The sequence below is a fragment of the Calypte anna genome, chromosome 3 (assembly GCF_003957555.1).
Source record: "Calypte anna isolate BGI_N300 chromosome 3, bCalAnn1_v1.p, whole genome shotgun sequence".
NCBI lineage: Eukaryota > Metazoa > Chordata > Aves > Apodiformes > Trochilidae > Calypte > Calypte anna.
Window position 1 is genome coordinate 58,325,562 of NC_044246.1, and position 20,978 is coordinate 58,346,539.

At 40.0% G+C, this 20,978-nt stretch overlaps 1 protein-coding gene across 5 annotated transcripts in view; it reads right to left on the bottom strand.

Annotated features, from left to right (window-relative positions):
- Positions 1-20,978, bottom strand: part of PDE7B (phosphodiesterase 7B) — a 170,935-nt gene that overhangs the window by 53,577 nt on the left and 96,380 nt on the right. Inside the window, exon 1 of one of the 5 annotated variants that reach the window (XM_030446751.1) lies at positions 238-332. The exons of the other annotated variants lie outside the window; for them this stretch is intronic. Coding sequence (XP_030302611.1) covers positions 238-253 — 16 coding nt within the window. The 5' untranslated portion in view covers positions 254-332. Of the gene's footprint in view, positions 1-237; positions 333-20,978 lie in introns of those variants that run through there. 5 annotated transcript variants of the gene reach the window in all.

Sequence of the window (20,978 nt, forward strand, 5' to 3'; positions counted from 1 at the left end):
CTGTGAAGTTTTCTATGCATTAAATGATTTTTAGAATGCAATTGCTTCAGAGCACACAACCCTTTTCATTGATTTTTTTTTTAAATCCCTGTTAAAAATATATGCTTTAAAACCCTGAAATAGATAAAATATGTGATTTATCTGATAGCAAGACTAGTAAAGATGACTACACTAGTCTTGTCATAGGGTAGATGTCAAAGAAAATTCAAGCAGCTAGAAAGAACAGTACTGAAATACCATGCATTTTACCCATCTGGGCCAAGTCATCTCTCCTCTATGCCATCTGAAAGTTCCTGCCCTTGAACTGCCTCCAGTGTTTTACTGCTGCAAATATTTGTGCTTCAGCCATGATGAAAACAGATCCATCTGGAAAGGAACAAAACCCAGTCCAGTACAAATTTGGTTCTCTCAGTCACATCAGTTTCCCAGTTATCACTTGGCACCAGCACAGCAATGAGTGAACATCACCACTGGAAACATTTACAGAGCAATTTTGCTCAGGAGTAAAGCCTTGTCTGTGTTTTGTTTCATTTTGTTGTTGTTGTGGTTTTTCATTTGGTTTGTTTCTTAAACTACAGGATAAATTTCACACATTAACTTATTCTAAGGACAAAATAATAATGGTCCAGGGCTTCTTTAAAGGCTATACTGGTAAAACAGCAAGTGGCAAAGCTGTCCATGAATTAATCAAATTCATATTTGCACAGCCAGGTGCCTAAACAATCCTCCAACAGGAAGAAAAACACAAAGAAAAGTGAAAGATAAATATATATTTACACACATTTAAAATACATATTTACTTATATATATATTTAAACATTTTGGAAGTTTTTAAGCTCTGGTGTCTCCCACAGAAGTGAATTGGTGAAGTAGTCAAAATAGTTTCACTGTTAATTTTTTTATCAAGGAGAACAAAGATTTAAATACTGCAAGTATTTCAGGACCATGCTTCCTTCCCAAAACTTTATTTTACAGTGCAATTCTAAGATGAAAGCGTTTGACAAAAGATTGAAATCAGAAAATAATCTGTCCTCTCACTCCCTTGTTTACACTTTATTTCACTGGGAAAACAGATGTTTGAGGATAAACTGAAAGAAAATACACATGCCCCGACCCTGTTATGTCTACAAGAGACACCAAAATTTTTTTATGTGACTAGTGATTAAGATCACAAAATATGCAGCTTTTCCAACTGGTCTTATTAGGGTTGCTTTCTTTCCCAAAGGCTTCTACAAATGGTCAGCTGGATCCTGGCCAGTCGAAAAAACAGGAAGAAAACCAGCCTCTTCCATTTAATGCAAACAAGGCACGAGTGTAATCTAGGCTCAGTTCGTTCTCTATAAAATCTAAAATCTAAAATAAAAGCTGTAAAATATAAAATCCATTTCACAGATGGGAAACTGATGCTGGAAATGGAAATGGACTTCTGAGAACTCAAGGTTTTTAAACTATCAAGTCCACATCTTTCAGATCAAACATCTGAAAAATACCTAACTATTACTTAAATGATTTAGTTTAAGCTGAGATGTTGCCATTTCAGAGAAACTTCTGCACTCTGGGACAAAGCTGGAGAACAGAGTGACACCTCAGGTTTTTGGTACCTGTCATCTCTACAAGAGGCAGGTAAGTAATGTGCCCAAATGATTGCTACAGATGAACAAATGAAAAACAGCATGATCTCCAAATGTGACTTGTTTTTAAGCAAAATAATGTTGAAATTGACAAGGTCATGTATTTATACTCAAGTCACAAATGATCCTACAACATAGCTCTGAGTTTCCACAACACAAAAATTCACTACAACATACAAAGCAAGGTGCAAGGCTGGACCAGAATTTTGGGATTCTCTTAAATGCAGCCCAGTGCAGCTCCTGGTTCTGGGCTTTGGTCCACAAGTGGGCGGAATAAGTCCCATGTCCCAGTGACACTTTCTTTTTCCACTTGGATGCAATAAAAGGTGAGTCTAATTGCAGGTGGAATTGAGCTTTCCATCTACCAGGTCAATGCACACTGCCCTACAGTAATTCTTCCCAATCTGTAAGGCAAAGGTAGGAGACAAGTGGCATTAACTAAAAACCACTCATAACTAAGTGCTTATATAGAGAACTGAGAAATCAGATGAAAATTAATAGAATAGACCAGAAGCAAATAGCGGTTTGTCCTTGAAACAAGGGAGCATTCAAACAGCATCTACTCCATCTTCATAAGCTATGGATAATTCCATCTCACTAGAGTTCTTACCCTCAAGTTACTTAATTTCATTAAACCTTCTCAGACATCAGTATAAATACCACTGTAGAAGTAGGATGTCTTTCCTCTGAGGGAGGTACTAGTCCTGAGGAGGTGACATTGCTAAGCGGGAGTCATTTTGAGAAAGAACTCATGTGCTGGCTGAGGCAGGACAAGAGGCAGCAGCCAGCGCACATGGCACAGATCCTAAATAACTGCAGGGTACCCATGTAACAGGTTACTGAATCATAGAATCATAGAATTGGCTGGGTTGGAAGGGACCTCAGAGATCAAGTCCAACCCTTGATCCACTACTGCTGCGGTTACCAGACCATGGCACTGAGTGCCACATCCAGTCTCTTTTTAAATATCTCCAGGGATGGAGAATCCACTACTTCCCTGGGCAGCCCAACTGTGCAAAATGAAAATGGTAATGTACACACACACCCAAAATATGTAGGAGGGACCAAAATGCTGTGTTACTGATGGCTGCTCTAAAAGATATAAATGCAACCAAAACACCCCACTGCCTAGAACATGATGTTCTTGAGCATGTCACGGCTAGTGCAACATCTTTAAAAATATCTCATTTGTTAGGTGCAAAAGATGATAGGCAATTACTTCTTCACAGCTCTATAGTAGGTCCAACATCCTTCCTCCTTTGTGTGAAAAATCTATTACAGTCGACTCTGAGCCTCCATAATTGTTCTCCATTAGTAATGATTTACATGATAGTACAGCTGTCACTGAATGTCAAGATAATTTCCCTGTTTTCCTTCTGTGAATCCTTTCAGAAATTCTACTTTTAAAGTGTACCTAGTGTAAACACCTTCTAACAGAGGAGACTGCTAAAGAGAAAAAAAACCAAGGAAAAAAACAACCTAAAGGACTTAAGACAGTAATTTAGAAATATCTTGTCATTACAGACTTGACATTAATCAGTTCTAGCTATGAAGATTTTGTATTTCTTTTTGCATCTAAGGAAACAACATGAGGAGTGAAGAATTCAGTTTTCTTATCTGACACTAGCACAGGAAAGGGTGGAACAATCTGTCACTCCACTTGGTAAGTCAGTGAAGTGATGTTTTCCAATGCTTCTTTAAAACCCCAAAAGTTTACTTTCACAAAAGGCACTTCTGAGGATCACATGCCAAACAAAACTGGCTGTATGTTGTGCCAGAGAGAGAATAGGCCATGAGTTGCCTCCAATTTCCAGCTGCAGGCACTAGAAAAGCAGGCTGCCTTGCACACCAGTCCTGCTGGTCCACGACATGGTAAGCTGGCAGAGCAGCATGGAGCTAAAATGCCCTGGCTGACCCCCAGAGATGTAGCATAACCATTGTCTAACCAAGTGGCTGTTCTAGATTGCAGGAGAGCTGAACGTGGTAGGTACAACAATCCAGGCTGCAAGTACAGTTTCTCAGTGTGTGAGACTGATGGGGTTTATTATGGTGGTGTTTGCAACAGATTTGTTAGGAGTGTCTTTGCCTATGCTAGAGACCCAGGTTATGTCCTGCATTTCTTCTTGACAAGTTTAGCTAAAGACAGCCCTGACTTTAATTGGGAAGATTAAGATTTTGAAATAAATGCAGATGAGAGTGATTTATAATGCCATTTAGATATGGAAACTGGACAGTATGGAAATTCTTAAAAGGCTCTTTCATTTACACTTACTAAACATCATTCAGGAACTACTTATAAAAGCATAATTGAACTTAAAAAGGAGCAAGATCCATTGGAAACCTGCCCAGGGCAGATTTGATTTAATTTCGAATAATCCATCTTTTTTCCAAACAGAAGTCCCATTGATTATCACTATGGAGGAAATCTGCTTTCTTTTAAAAAGTAATTAAGAGTAAGTTGGTTTGTGTTCACTTCCCTGTAGCCAAGTCTCCATGCCATAAAACAACTCCTACCATTTACACTACAGGATGAATTTCTTAGGGAGTTTTGAGGGCTCTGCTGGCACAGAGGATGATGGTCTCTGATATTCCTGAGGACTGCATGCCAGATCATGCCAGAATCATACAGCGGGAACTAAAAGGGAGCAGCTGCGGCCACCACTGGCCATGAAGTGACTGAACACAGAAGTTCACTCCTAGCTGTCCATGGTGTCCATAACAACCTATGAAGAGTAGCACATCCTCCTTGGAAAAAAGACAAAAAAAACCTCTCAAGTAGGAACTTTTCAAACAAAATAAACAGTTCTCAGAAACTTCAGACTACAAACAATGTTTGCCTCTAACAATCAAAGAAAGTGGAAAGAATACTGTGACGTTATTCTGTGCTGAGGATGGAGGACCAAGAGAAAAGCTGGAGGCTAGAACTGTTTGAAGATATATTTTGTTGCAGATTATAACAAAAAAAGAGCCCCTCCCAACCACAAAAATTAAAAACTATAAGCCTTCAAAACAGTAGAGATATTTTCTTAATGCTTTAGCACACGGAAGGAGAACATCATTTATCCAGAACCATAAACTCTCCAAAATCATGGTCAACAGGTACACAGATTAAATATTTTGGAGAGAGATCCAAATCATGTGCTAATTGCTAATGATTACTTCATGAGAAGTTAAGTGACAGACAGAGATAACTCAGGACATTTTCTTTTGTTCTTTTCCTTTTTTTCTATTCTTATTTTTTAAACACCACACCAAAGGAAGGATAGTTGCACAAGTCAAGAAATACGAGCACTTGCCAAACAGGAATTCTCCAGATCCCGTGGACTTTACCAAAATTACTTTGGAAAAAATTTTTTAAAAACTTCATAAACTTTTAGGCAGAAGTGGGGCAAGCTATTTAAGGTCCATTCAGGCAAAGTAGCTGTATGGTGTGTTGGGTCCCTCTGAGGGCTGAGTCCTGCTGCATCAGCTTCTCCTCAGAGACTGAGGAGAAAGATTTTTCCCTGCAGCTTTTCCCTTTCCCTGCAGCTGAAATGAGAAGGAACTGGGGTAAGCAGCATGAGCTGCATTTCCTTTCCTTCTGCCTGGTTTACGTATGCTGCTGGAGCTGCTGACCAGGTCTGTCATGTGTGTTTTGCATGTGGGTATGAGAATACTCCTGGCTGCTTACTCTGGCAACATAAGAAATAAAGCCAGCTTTGGGAAAAAGGTGGACTTATGCATCTGATTCCCACCTCATACTGCCACTGAGATGAGACCCTGAGGGACCATTCACAGCCTTTCAATAAAATCTATGGAGAGATCAATTTAGAGAACAGAGATCCTTCCTCACACAGCCCTTACATCCCTCTGAGCATTCCCAGACTGTTTTTCTACATCCCAATCTGCTTCTCTCAGAGCTTCCATGCCTCTGCATGGCTGCATGGCAGCATTTCTCAGCCTTCTGTGTCTAGCAGCTGAAATACTGACCTCTAATGCCATTAAAGGTAAGGACAAAATACACATTCCTGTGTCTTTTTTCCTGGAGTGGCCAATCCAGATGTGCTCTCTCCACTGAGAAACCTTGAGCTGGCTTTAGATCAGCTTATCACAAACTAACCTCACTGGAGTGTAGCACAACATAAATGTTGAGGGAAATTTATTTCCCTACTTCAAATACTTAAATGGAAGCATTTGCATGTGACCTACAGGTCTCAGCTCCCATTACAGTCAAAGCCATAGGTCAGCAGCACATAGAGAAGGATTCACTTGACTCGATCTCCACTGGGTACAGCAGGAATTTAGAAACAGCAGGAACTTGCATACACAATTTCAGTACTTTGAAACATCTTGGAGCTGAATCAATTAATTCTCTAGAAAAACAACTCCAGGACAAGCTGTATAGAAATGCAATAACTATAGTAGATGTAGGGGGTAATTTAGAATAATGTGTAAAATCCTGCTAGATTCAACCTACTTTCCTGCAGCAGTGATGCGATGAAGTATTTTCAAATGTTATCTGACACAAAACTAATTGGATTTCAAGGCTATTCATTAAACAGTACACCAAGGAAAAAAAATTAAAAAAAAGACCAAGTAGGTTTTCAGCAAAAACCTTTACTCTGGATATCACCCAAAAATACTTCAGCTTTCACTGTACCTTCTCGTTGTAAATTCATAGTTGCTCAGTCTTGATTCAGGAAAACCATGACATACTAAAGCATTTTGCTTTTCATAGCAAGCCATGTTTAAACTTGACTAATTAAACTAAACCCCAAGCAACCAACTAACAACAATACATAACCATGGTTTGTTAAGTCAAAACTCAGAAACCAGTCATTACCACAGTAATTACATAATAATTGTGGTCAAATTCATAGAGCTACATGGTATGGTGCTCATATCTGATTATTTACTAACTTATAGCTTACCCCAGCTTGCTAGCTACCCTCTCAAACATATTTGAATAGCAGTATATAAGATGCTTTCAGGCTCTTAAGATGCTTACAAACTCACTGCAGGACAGGAAAACATCTCGTGTCAGCTTGCCTAAATCTGTAAATCTTTGCTACCTGAATCTAGTGACTAATTTAAGGATACCGTTGTCTGTCCAAATTCAGTTCCATAATGTAAATGTAAAAATCACAACTCCTGTGAAGTATCTAACTCCTACTTCACCATACCCACACAGCACCTATATGTAATGAGAGAAAATGGGAATTTTCAGCAATAAGGGAGTAAAAAAAGGATCTTTGAAACGTATGTCTGTGGAAAATGCAATTTGAGTCAAAATGAGAGTTTGCAGCAAAGTGAGGAACACTCTGATCACCTAGATGATGTTCAGTGCATTTTTAGATGCAGATGAAATTCTGCTTGCTTAATGGAATTAATGCTAGAATGAATAGCTTCCATTGCTGGAGATGTGGCTTTGCTTTTATACCTTATCTTCAGGCTAATGGAAAGACAATGTTTTTGGTGTCAAAAAGTCAGAAAGAAAGTCAAATCACATTTCGGCTGGATTTGAAATACTGAGAGAATAGTCCATCTTGCAGTATTTTTGTTCAGTTTCCAACAGTTTTCCGGTATGGAACTTTAATGGACTATGATAAAATTAACCAAACCATCTTCAGATCAGGAGCTAAATTACTTTAAGACATTTCTCTAAAAGCACACTGAAGTATGTCTATGTCTGTGACTATCCCATATACATAAGGAAGACTGCTCAGGCAGACCACTTATTTTGGCCCAAATCCAACCAAGGATCACTTCAACAGCCCTTTCATGATTCACAACCTTCATGTCCTCAAAATAATATTGATAAGACTTCTTTGCAGGCTTTTCTGTTAGCATACATTTCAACTTGTGTGGGCCAAACCCATGAAGTCTAGGGGAAACAATTAAAACACTAGAAAAATCAAAAGGCAAAGAAAACTTTCTTCTGTGTCTCAGAAGACAATGTCCTCAGTGTGTAGTTTATCTGTTTTCTGGGGTTCTGTCCTGCAATTTCTAAGAAACAGGTCTAAAAAAAGTGATGCTAAAACAGGATATATCTGAGCCACAGGCACTCCTGCAACAGGAAACTGCATTTCAATACAAGTTTTGCATAGGCACCACTTGTAACAGCAAGCAATTCTATTCCTCTGCTTTTCTAGATTTTTCTGTTGCAGAAATGGGAGGTTTAAAAAAATGTTAACATACTGACATATTATCTCCAATTATATTACAATCACTAACATCTCTGCTATTTGTAATTCTGAGTAAAGTGTTATGGAAATAGTAAGCAAATGAACAGAAGTCCTTTAACTCCTAAGTTTCTTTATTACGTTTCATTCTTTATAGTGTATCAGGATTAGAGAAATAAGTCAGAACCACAGGGGAGGAAAGCTTGAGTTGTTACGTGACTATTTTCTGTGATTCTCACCTTCACACTCACAAGAACTCTATGGAGAAGATGATATTCTCATCAGTGCTGCAAAGACAGACTGGTACATGCTGTGCTCTTCTAGAGAGATTTTTTTCACTCTTCCTGCTCTTGTTTTTCATCTAAAGCAAATTCTACACTTAGTAGATAGCTATGACCACTCACCTCTATTTTCTGAAGCTCAAGGGTCAGTGACAAAACCTTGCCTTGAAGGAATTTTTTTTCCTCATCAGGCTGTTTTTCAGCCTCTGCCCTCCTGATTTCCTTCATTCACCTACCTGTCTTTTCAAGAGAGTTTGGATAAAGTTAAAAATACATAGCACTGGACACTCTGTAATCAGGGATGTATTGAGCCCTGGGTTCTCAGTAATTCTGCAATCTATTTAGAACTTCTAGCCATTTGAGTGAACAAGTTCTGCACCCCAGCATTGGCAGCACATGAGAAGGCAGAGAGCTGCTCCCCCCCATCAGGCTGCGTAAGCCTGGGTCTAATGTGCAGGTGTGGAATGACTGAAATCTCCAAGAACCTGGAATGTACCTGAGTTTAAGCAGAAGGAAAATGGTAGGTATATAAAGCAAATTCATGCTTACCACTTAGCAACAGTTTTTCTCTCTTCATGATTTCAATTTTAGTAATCTTCCTGTCAAAAGCTCTTTATTTCATACCAGATACTGCTGTGCAAAGCCCCGATAATCTGCCCTTGCTGCATCCTCCTGTGCTTCAAATATAACAAAAGGTCATGTTCTTTCATATATGTGTGTAACTGATTAATGGGAAGGATGTCTACTTTTCATTTAGAGAATTCTTTATACAAGTCTGAAATATGTCTTAGATATAAGCACTGATTATTAACTAGATATACACAAAAGTACTGTAAAAACGGATACTTGAAACAAAAATTGTCTGTTCCCTGACACTTCTCTGTTCTCCAGCCTACTGTATTATTTGCTGTACTGAGCTTCTGACCATAAGAGACCCTTCGTGCTGGTAAAATACAGCATAAATTTCCAAATCTATTAGCATCCAGCACATCTGCTTGCCTAAAAGCTTTCCTTTTGCTGTATTTCATTAAACAGAGAATCATGCAATGAGGTGAAACAGATCTGGAAATAGCTCATGCTTTCAGGTTGGGTATATCAGTCAGAGCATGATGAGAGGCCCCAACTGCACTTTCAGAGTTTCAGGACAGAAATGAGAGTTAATTGGGTAGGACTGGCTCTCTCATGCACCCAGCCATTCTTCGGTGATGCTCTGCAACTGGCTTGCTCCAGCTTTTTCTCCCTAAGAGCTGCCACTCACATCCCAGTCACTGTAAACTGTTGGACACTCAAGAAACAACCAAAATAAACTTGCTTGGCCTGACATTTTGAAAATCAAAACCCATGAAAAGTATTCACAGCTCAGAGTGACCAACAGTTGGAAACAATATGAAAATGAAGCCCAATGCTTTTCTGTGCCAGTCCTGGTTTAATCCCATTGCACCCTAAAAACATCTTCAGGCCCAAACCCAGTCTAGTCCTAGATGTGCAGGACAGGCAGGCCTGAAACGCGTAGGAACTAACCAGCCACAGAGGAGAATTTTGACCAAGCAAATATATTTCTGGAATTAATTTTTTGTTTAATCCTGCCCCAGTCCCTATAGGATAAGTCAGACTTACAACAGGGTGCTATAAGTAAGAATTTGGACCCTGAGCTATTAATTTTCGTAACTTTTTTATCATTCGGACATCTGTTCATAAGAATCACTCCTTCCTGCTCCCAACAACTTGATGTTGTGCTCAGTGACAAAATATATAACCTTGAAAAGCTTCACCAATCTTGCATTTCAAAGGCATTTCATAATTGTTTACCTCTTGGCCTGAACAGTAGTACTGTATGTACAAGGCCCCCTTAACTTGTGTAACTCAAAACTGCTTAGAAACTTTTCCTCAAATGATTCTAATTTCTTCAGGAAAAGAAAAACAAAACCCAAAAACCTAATAGTAACGATAACACATTCAAATAAAAGATTTTTGTTTGGGCATTTTGTTAAAAATAAAAATTTCCTTTTTCTTTTACCCCAGAAAAGCATTTCATTCTTCCTTATTTCAAAGGAATGCCTGCAATTTTGTGGTATTATGCAAACCCCAATTAGCAGTCCACAAGGTGTTTTGAAAAACAGTGCCTAATGTGTTACAGACACATTTAGTGGCCAACTTCCAGCAGCCTGAAAAAATGCCTTTTTCTGAAAGAAAGCTTGGGAATTAAGTCACTTCAATTTTACAGGGAAATACTGATAGAAATAATTCTTCCAACAGGTAATAATTTATATATATATATATATATATATATATATATATTAGTTGTTGGTTTATGTTCTCTCACAGGAGCAAAGTAGGATATTTGTGGCAGTTGAGCAATTCGGTTTCCTTCAGTCTTTCCTTAAAATCCAGTTCTACAGCTACTTAGTGCTGAGCCAAGTGCTTAGTCTTACAGATCGCAGCTGTTATTTGAGAACAGTTGCAAACACACCCATTGATTAAATTTATTTAGATTTTTTTTTCAGTTTTCTGGAACCTAGTAACAGTGTTCTGTTTTTTTTTTTACCTGTACAGCACCTAGCATGATAGGGCATGAGTATCTAGGTTGCACATCATGTTTTACAAAGTATTGGAAGCACTGTTTATTTTGGGAGTTATCCTGAGCTATCAAGACTATGGCTGAGCAGAATACCCTGCCTGACACAGCTTACCTGCACCAAAGAAAAAAAGGCCCCACCAGATTTGAAATACCTGAAGCAGTGCTGGTATGCACAAGGGACAGTGAAGTTACCACTTGCTACCACTTCTGAGGTTTTATACTTCCCTTCCTCACCAGAACTGTGGAAATATTTTATGAATGAGAAGTTCAAAGGATGTTGCAAATGCTCATGACTATATTATTCCATGTATTTTATATTCCTTAATTTCTTTTTCCTGCAAAAGGAAAAAACCCTCATCCTGTTGTTAGTAATGCTATACAAGTGATCACACACTAGCCAACTCCAGTAAGTACGCTTTATTGCTCTATTAGTTCTTTATTTCTATCATGCCTAAGAACAGAAGCTAGATCTTCAATCTTTTAAAACCTTTTTTCAGCTCAAGTTCCACAGACACTGTTTCTAAAACTCCCATTCTTTCTCAGTGACACATAAAGGTTCCTGGTCTCTCCTTTTTCCAGTTTCTAAGCATGCCTCAGCTCCTCACAAAACTCCAAAAGGTCCTGACAGGCTCAGCTCCTTGCTCCCATTCATTTCCTAGCATGAAGTGAAGCAGAGTGGGTCTTACCCACAGACAGAAGGGAGAAAGCTTTATTAAAGTCATACTTGAAAGATTTTAATTATCATCAGCATAAACATTAGGGGAGCTTGTATCTTAAACTTTGATAATTTTGCCTGAACTCATAAAATAGCGTGCATCATAAATTATAGGCAAGCAGTCTAGAGATACTGTAAGTATTTTATGAGTTGAATTAGACAGACTTATGAAGTTGTGGAGGTATCATTTAATTCCTTCAACAGCACATCAAAGCTGATCTCTCTGTTGGTTTACCCAAAAAGTTAGCTTTGCCAGCCATTTTACTCTCCCTTTTTTTAAAACTAGCAAAATGAAAATATGTATTTTCAAACATGACAACTAGAAATCAGTAAATGAAAATGTTTCTGAGGAAGGATCGGAGCTTCAGCTGAGCGATTCTTACAACATTGGCTGCACCTTATGACTTACTGGGCCTCAGGCAGCCAAAATGGGGGCAGGTGGTGAAAAGCTTTCCCTTCTGGTTCAGTCTGGGAAACTGGGAAGGACTGTGTCAGTTACAAAGTATGGGGCACAATCTGTTCTGATATAACCATACCAGTAGCTGGTCTTGCTAACAGGCCACTGCTTTCAGCAATGCTGCCTTCCAGACTCCACAGTCACCAACCTTCAAGTCTAAAGGAGCTCAAGTGATGGTACTTGAAGGCTGTATTCCTTTATGAAGCAACTGCCATGATTCTGAAGGTACCATCCATCCCTGTAGCTCTGTGATGTGTGATGAGCATGTACTCTGAGTCCCCCTGAAGGCAAAGAAAGCTATTTAACCTGACTGATGGACTTTTGGGGCAGTAACTTGAATCTGCTACCCCTGTGGTTTCCAAAGTTATCATCCATCCATACCCACATTCTGCAGGTGGGTTTTAGAGGCAAGCTGTATAGGACATGATGAGGCAAACTCTGTTTTCACCTCATTAGTAGGCATAAAATTCTCTGTACTGGAGATCAGCACTGATGGCAAAGTAAATCCAGAATGACAAGAGGGTTTGGCCCTCATCTTACCTGTTAACTAACACAAAGGCTCTCCAAGTCCATCCAGTTTCAGATTTAGAAATTAAAAAACAAGATTATAAGCTTTTTTTTCTTGTTGAATCACAGCAGTAAGAAAAGCTGACACTCTGAGCCTAAATTTAGTGCATTTAGGGCCTGGGCTCTATTTCAAGTTCTTATTAGCTCCTGGAAAAGTGCCACAGCAGCTCAAAATCTCCCCTGCCTGAAACTGCTTAACTCTGCTGTACAAAGAGGTCTGCATCTGTATGGAAAGATGATAACTCCTTTTAATCTTGCATTTGTGGTCCTGCTTAGCACCGTACAACCATATTCTCCATGAGCTGAGCAGCCTGAGCCAGAGGTGCATGTCTACTTTCAATCTCCCCGTGTTCCTGCAGCCCAGGAAACAAAAACCCCCTGTCACACAGCAAGAAGGCACCATCAGACCACCACTGATCCCATGCACAGGTCACCTTTGACATGTCAACTCAGTGAGCCCTGAGCAACTTCTGAGCGCCTCATGCATAATTCATGCTTCCTTAAAGTGGTTTCTGTGTGCATTTTGAAGCCTGACACACCAAGCTCATTTCTGATCTGCTGCACACTGAGAGCTCTGGACGCTAGCTGACTTCCTCCAGAAGGCATTAAGTTACACACAGAGTCTTTGTTCTCCACTCTCCCCCAGAAAAAAAACTGAAAACCCTAGCACCTTTCCTGAAAACCAGTTCATGCCTTCAGTAGCTAAAAAGGAAATAGAAGTCAGTCAATTCCGTCCTCTACCCTGCATCTTATAGCAGACTCATACAGAAAACCCATCATAGTCACCACCCATCACCCTCCTGCATCCCCTAGATAGCTTTTCAAGCAGCAGAGACCACTCTTTGAAAGCCATCTCTTGTGGTAACAGTCTGTAGGTTGCATTTTCAGAGCCTGTCACTGATGATTTAGGATAATCACAATTTGTGGCTCCAGAAGCTTGACTTCTTGCCTCTCTCAGCTGGTCAAACTTTCAGGTGGGGCTTTTCACTCAAACTTAACAGGAAGATACACCATCTGAAGCACAAGAACAGGAGAACAAGAGCTAACAGCTCCTTTTTAATTTTTTTTTTTAATATATATTTTTATTTTCCCCATAACTTCCCTCATGTTCTTAATTTGTGGAAACATCTTGTAAAGAGACATCAAAATTAAACATTTGCCCAGTATTTCCCTGCTTCTATTGTAAAGTCTATGTTTGCAGATTTTACATAGTAACAGAGGGACAGATGTCTCAGGGGAAACAATTGTAATTCTTCCATCTCCCCTCCAAAAAACAAGAATTACGGTCCCAAAAGGACAGAATGCCTGGTTTGTACATTGCTGACTCCTGCTTACTGGCCAACTTTCACCATCCCCTGTTTCTATAAGGCGTTCGTCCACAAACACCCATTCACCCATATCAAGCCTTAATGAAAGCATTTTCTTATTTCATCCTCAAGGATGAGAGCCTGCAATGGCAGTGATACAAATTCTTGCTTTCAAAGAAGTTCTTGATTTATACAGCACTCAAATTAAATAGCCTATTTAGATTTGTGATGTCCTATAGCACACACAAGTAATGTCTAAGAAGCCATTCTTCCCTCATTTTAGTATGGATTATCTTTGCCTTCTCCTTATCTGGTCTCATTAAATTTCTGTTTTCTTCATTTAAAAGATTTTAAAACAGTCACCCAACTGTTCTGATTTCCTATGGATTAGTTGAACTCACCCCCTCCCCAACCATCTGTCTGGTATTTTTGCATGCTTTTCTTTTTACTATCATGCTGTTTCATACTATTTGATCTCTGCTGCTTCCACTTCTGCCTCTGTGTGTGGTTCAGACAGTTCTGTGTTATTTTATCAACCTCCAACTGCAAGAGAAACATGGGAGGGATACAAGGTTTTGCTGTTGTGTTTCCTACTTGTCCTTGCCCACAAGAGGCAGAGGCCCTTCTCTTCATAACACCTTTATGCTGGGAACAGGAATAGAACTTTTGAGCACCAGTACTAAAGCCAAACAAGCTTCTACTGGCAGGACTTAACCATTTCACCTAGGAAAGCTTTTTACTCACAACAAGCCATATGGTTTTGGTGGTTGCAGTGTTTGAGATCCAGAATATAAAGAGGTTTTCATAGAAAATGAAGTTTCGGTACCTACTCTTTCCTTCTGGACAAAAGTGAAAGAGAAGCTTTCCCAGGGCAAAGAATATATACATCCTGGATGGGGCACATTATTTAAATAGTTGCTGGTTGGTAGCATGAGTGCATTTGCATGGAGACAGTAGCCCCAGGAGCTTCGTCAACCCTGACTAACGCAAGGTGTGGGGTGATATCTGGGAAAAAGCAGTTCTACTGTCTTGAGCTGGTGACTAAATATTTATGAGGCTTTTCACAAGTCATTCAGTGACAGTGTCAGTGAAAGTTGTACTAGAAGAAGAGATTACGAGTCTGCAGATGCCAACAGGACAGAGTCTTTTCTACCATGTGCTGTCCTTTGGTAAAGGAAAGGAGCAGTAAATAAATATCTGCCTGTAACAAGAAGGAGAAGGATGGCAAGAGACAGGGGATGACAATCTTGTGTTGAGAGAAGCTTTAGTGAAAATCTGTGGCAGAGAGGTGAAGCCTGCAGGAGGGGAAGATGTAAAGGGCTATCTAAACTAGAAAAGAGGCAAATAAGACTGCAAGTGTAGGAGTCAGTTAAGTTGAAGACAGAGATGTACATTGCATCATAAGAGAATTAAGTTGTAGTGAGGTACTCAGTCTGCTCACAGTAATTTGGAAAGGTGCTCAAAGGCATGGCAGCTGGGGAGCATGCCAGATAGACTTTGCAGCAGGAAAGAAACAAATGACTTAAGAGAAAGGAGGACTTGAGAGGGATGACGATGATAAAAAAGAAAACCTGTATCAAAACTGGTGTTCTGCCTTTCTGACACAGAGGACAACCAAACCAGGAGACTGGACCAACCAGCCATCTTATTTTCTCACCCTCATCTCTTCATCTGAACTAGAGTCAGCATGAAAACTGAGGTCACTAAGTCTAAGTGGGAGAATAGATTTAAAAAAAAATAATAAAAAAGAAAGAAAGAAAAAAGATGACCAGCAAACCACAGATTCTCAATTTTGATCTAAGCTTTGATAGCTCTACTTCTGTTTTGGAGTGTTGCTCTTAAGTCAGGCTGTTAACAAGGTCACATGCAAAACATTTTTCTGTCTGTATGACAAGACAGCTAAGTATAGAGTACTTTCTCCTTGTAGTCATTTGATCCTATTCAAAACATATAATCTCACAGGTCTCCAGTCTGTGCAAAGCCAGACATCAGCACATTTTTGGCTATAGGGCACCTACAAAAGATTAGTGACAGTCTTATGAGGCTTGTGTTGCAGATCCTGTAAAGAAGCCAACATTTAAATAAGGTGCCTTTCATTTTCATTATGAGAATTCCAGCCCATTATTAGCCAAGTTAGCTTAACTTTTAGTCTGTTTTGCCAGCTACTAAGGACATACTTAATGATGTGCATTGCTGGCAGTGGGGGAAGGGAAGATGTATTCTATTGCTATTCCACTGGGAAACTAAATGAACTTGCATAGTCTGCCTAGTTAGAGGTTATAGCTTTATCCAGAATTCCAACTCATTAATGTAATTGTGATTTAGTAGCTATGCACGCACCATCAGCAGATCATTACATTTTACTGATCTCACAACTCAGAAAACCAGAACACTGGATTCTACAGGTGAGTCGAGCACTTATCTGACATTAATAAGGAAGCTTTTTAGACACATAAAGACAAACTTGCATCTTAATGACCCAGAACTTCAGAGCTAATTATTAGTAAAGATATGAGCATCCAGGTCCTACCAAGGACCCATGTCAAAATTCACATATTTCTCATGAGTACACCAAGTGTGTAAGCCAAGCAGACCACCTGGTCAACACACCCCATTTTAGTTGAGAAGAAAATCCCCTCCTCCCAGTTCCCTCATTTTCTCCCCAGGTGAAAGAGGGTCTCTAAGCACACTCCTGTCTTACCATACCGAATATTATTATTTGCTGCACTTCACCTTGCATGCAGTATGTTATTGCCCAAGCCAGTTAAGCACTACTATCCCTTTCATTTCTACCATGGGTAAGTTAACCAGCACCATGGAAGAAAGAGAAAATATCATATTGAAACCTTCTGATTACTCATGAAGTCAGTGTAGTCCTGAATCAGCTTCTCTACCCCCATGCCTGCAGCATGTCTTCAACTTCAGCCCCCACACTGCCATAACTCGAGTTGCTATCCTTGCTATTTTTTGTCACTTTGGCTGAGATGCAAAAAGCCAGGAAAAACTGATAATTCACAACACACAAAACGCTTCTTAAAACAATAATAAAAAAAAGGCTCAGAGAGTCAATGCACACCTGCAGCACTACATCGAGCTGAGCTTATCTGTGTCACCATGTCCTTGATCCACAGCTGCAATTATGGTTTCCAGCAAGAGAGTAGGACTACTTGACAGAAAAAAGGTGGGGAAAAAGCTGTGCCAGCACTGATACACAGCTGTGATTGTTGCCTTATTTGTGACTGTCAAGGAGAGAACTCGTGATACAACTTAATGGAGACATGCTAGTGAAATGAACAACACTAAAGCCTCCTTCTCTCCTTCCAACTCCTTATCCTGTGCTAGTCTCCTGTAAGTGCCTACCAGTTCCTTGTTGCTCTGCTTTCTTCAGAGCTTTCAGATTCCTCACTTTAAGCAAGATGTTCAAATTTACCCCACCTGGAAGCGTGTGCTGACACCATCTCACCTAAAAGCCTGGCTCCTCAGCCATTTTAGTTCATAGCTGTGCAGTAAATTCTTCCCTGCTTAGCCTGTTTTCCACTGGTCACAGAAAGCAACACACCTCTTACACACACTGAGCTGGAGTTCAAGAAAAGCCCTGAGCTATTGCCAGTACTAATGTATTCAGTTTGCTTTAGTTCCCAAATGTGAGCATGAAAAGTATGCTCACTAGAGCTCCAGGAAGAAAATAAAGCAAGTGTAATAACTATGCAGCATGTATAAAGTTCAGAATCTCTCACACACATTCTTATGTTTCTCGCTGTTAATGTGCTTGAACATCATCTGATTTGTTAAATTAATCTGCTTCCCACCCCCTTCTTTTAACGAGACAAACCTGCATGCACAAACCAAGATGGATCAAATAATTCTTCTCAGCATTTCACGGGAGCTCAGTCTCTCTCACCCCTTTGCTATCTCAGTTCCATTTGGAATTAGAAATGCAACTGCTGAACTACTGAGAAGGCAGCTGTCCCTGCAGCATATCCACTTGGGCTGGAAACAGGAAATAAGAAATCTTCCATGAAAGCCTGTAATTATGAGATTTGCAGCTAAAGTTTTGCACACATGAAGTGTTTGGATAAGCAAACTTTGGAACACACAGCTATTTGGATAAGCACCTGGTTGCTTCACTGAACAAGGTCTCCTGATAATCCAGATACATACATAGATAACCCCCCAAAGACTGCTTCTAACCTTAGCTAACGGGAAGCCTGTGCAGAGACACACTTCTTGTAAGAAGAGGAAAAATTCAGCCAACAGCTATTAAAAACAGACTAGTGGGCTGCACACTTAAGGTATTTTCTGGACCTGTCAAAGTTTTGACGGCTTAAGAAATGTTCTGTGCCTGCGTTTTCCAATTATCCTGTGTAATTTTTAATTTAATAGTCTCCTGGCACATCTATGGAACAACACTAGTTTTTGAGCACTTTGGATCATAGCTCCACCGAGCTTAAAACTAATTCCTTCTACTTAGCTGAACCTCCTTTACAATTTAACTTTCAAACACTACTGTGTAGTACTTAGAGTTATTCAGGCTGATCTGGAATTCCAGCAGCTGAAAACAAAACATTCAATCTCAAAGCAGTGCTTAAGCAACGGGGAATGAAGCAAATGCCTACCACAGCACAGTGTGTTCTGAAAACCCTCCAGGATAGTGCTTCAGTTCTAACTGCACCTGCACAGAGCATCTGTTAAGTAGCCCTTAAAAGTTAATAGAATAGAAGCAGAATAATTTGGGTTGGAAGGGACCTCTAAAGGTCATCTAGTCCAACATTCCTGCAGTAAGCAGGGACACCCACAACTTGATCAGGTTGCTCAGAGCCTCAACAAGCCTCACCTTGAATATCTCCAGGGATATCAACTGGAGGATATCAGTTGGATTCAACTACCTCCCTGTGTAACCTGTTCCATTTTTCCACTACCCTTGTGGTAAAGAACTAGTTCCTAACATCCAGTCTAAATCTACCCTTCTCTAATTTAAAACCATTGCCCCTCATCCTGGCCCTTGCAGACAGTCTCTTTCCAGCCTTCCTGTAGACCCTCTTCAGATACTGAAGGTCACTATTACATCTCCCCGAAGCCTTCTTTTCTCTGGGCTGAACAACCCCAGCTCCCTCAGCCTGTCTTCATAAGAGAGGTGCTCCAGGCCTCTGATCATTTTCATGGCTCTCCTCTGGACCCAATCCATCAGATCCATGCCCTTCCTATATTGAGTCCTCCAGAGATGGACGCAGTACTCCAGGTGAGGTCTTACCAGGACAGAGTAATAGTTTGCCCTCACATCAGGGATATCAGGAGAACAATGAGATAACAATATGCAAAGGGCATTTCCTCCACACAAGCTGGAGCTGGCTACAGAGGAAAGGATTTCACACTCTCCCAAGGGAAGCTTTACATGCTTCCCTTTCAGAAAGGATCAGAGCTGGGGACATTTACAGCCAACTTCTCCAAATGGTCTCCTGTGCTCCTGTGTATGAAAAGATATTTTAGAGCACACTTTCCACAGGGTTTCACCCAGAAGTACCAGTGAACATCCCAGTTCAGAACAAAGCCCACCCATGTCCACAGAAAGACTCTCCCTGGCTTCAGTGCAATTCAAGCCAGGTCCTCAGATCCCCAGGCTAAGGGTGCTCCCAGAAGGTGGCATTCATAAGGATTGTCAGTGACCTCTGGTCATTTATTTAAAAATTTTCATTTTCTGAGAGAACTTTGCAGGATACCTGAATTTCAGGATATTCTGTTCACAAGCAATGGAAGGAGTTTGCCCCTTCATTGCTGCTGTGACGAGGGGCAGATCTAACAGCAATATTCTCCTTGACAAGCCTACTAAACTCTTGTTGTGTTTGACCTTCCTCTTTCTATAAACTTTGGACTACCCTATTTTCAGCTTTGCAGCACCAGGAACTTGCACAGGTTGATGCCTCTTTCTAGCAGGTGGCAGGCTAAGACATGCAACTTTTAGAATCTTAACAGGTGTATGAGGAGGAAAGAGGAAAAACCATGGTTGGCTGTCCACAGAACAGCCAAAAGCTTTAACCAGGGAGTTAATAAGGATTTATCCTTCTCTCTTACAGTGTTTGTTTGTAGCCATAACAGTGACCACAGAGAAATGTTATGTCGCAAGCTGAGGAAAAATGAAGAGCTGTGACATATTTGTCTTGTGTTTGAAAGTCTACACAAAGAACCAGTCAATACTGGAAAGTTACTGCACTATATCCCATAAAGCAGACTAAAATGCTCTTTCTGAACAAGGTTAAGATGACTTTAAAAAAGTTTTTATCACATGTCAAAGAGTTTTTCAAGGTGGAAGTTGCAAGATCGTTTTTTTTTAAGTACTTGCACTTTTTAGTCCAGGCCAACAGAAGACAGGAGGACTAGCATGTTTTGTGGCATCATGGCCAGAAGCAGGTACATAACTGCTGTGAAGAAACAGTATGAGGTCCATTGAGTTTTTTAAGACATCCTGAAGAACCTGATACCAGGGAGTTCCTTCAGGACAATTCCAATTCACACAATTTTGTCCATTTGTAAAGATGCCCCTTGGAAACATGACAGCAGTTAAGGAGCATCCGAGCAGTCACACATCACAGGGTTTAACACATTCTGAATGCAGAGCTCTAGGGACAGGGTCAGGATAGATCATAGTGGAGAAAATGGTGACAAAGACACCCTTTTCCTTGTGTTCCCTGGAAAGCCAAACTCACACTTCATAAAGCAAGACAACAGCAAGCTGTCTGAGATGCAAGTCTCCAAACAGTTTGAAGAAGTATGACAGCCCACAAGTTGTAACACTGTTATATAAGAGCACTGAAACAGCAAACACATCCCATACTTCTCCTACTTTAGCAGCACTGCAAGTTAGATGCAGTATCAAGCATCCCACAGTGCATTTTAAACATTTGTCTCACAACATTTAAGCAATACAGAAAATTATCATCATTAGGCAGGCATGGAAAATAGCACTACTGATTTCTCTGGGTAGTCATTTATCAGTTTAATTCTTCAGAGAGTATAAAGCACTTAAGACCAAATTTACCAAAGATAAAACTACTATCTTTAACCTTAGCGAAATAAACATACAAGCATATGAAAAAAACCCAAAACAACACAAGCATCAGAAAGCCTGTTCATATTATAGTGCAGTAGCTTTTTCTTTGGGAAGACCACTTTTATATATAAAGCTACAACTTTGGCTCCTGACATCTAGAAAACCTTCAGGGAAAGATCTTGCTACTATTTTACAACTCACCAGAATTCACTCTGTTTGTGTTTCTAGTTTTTAGC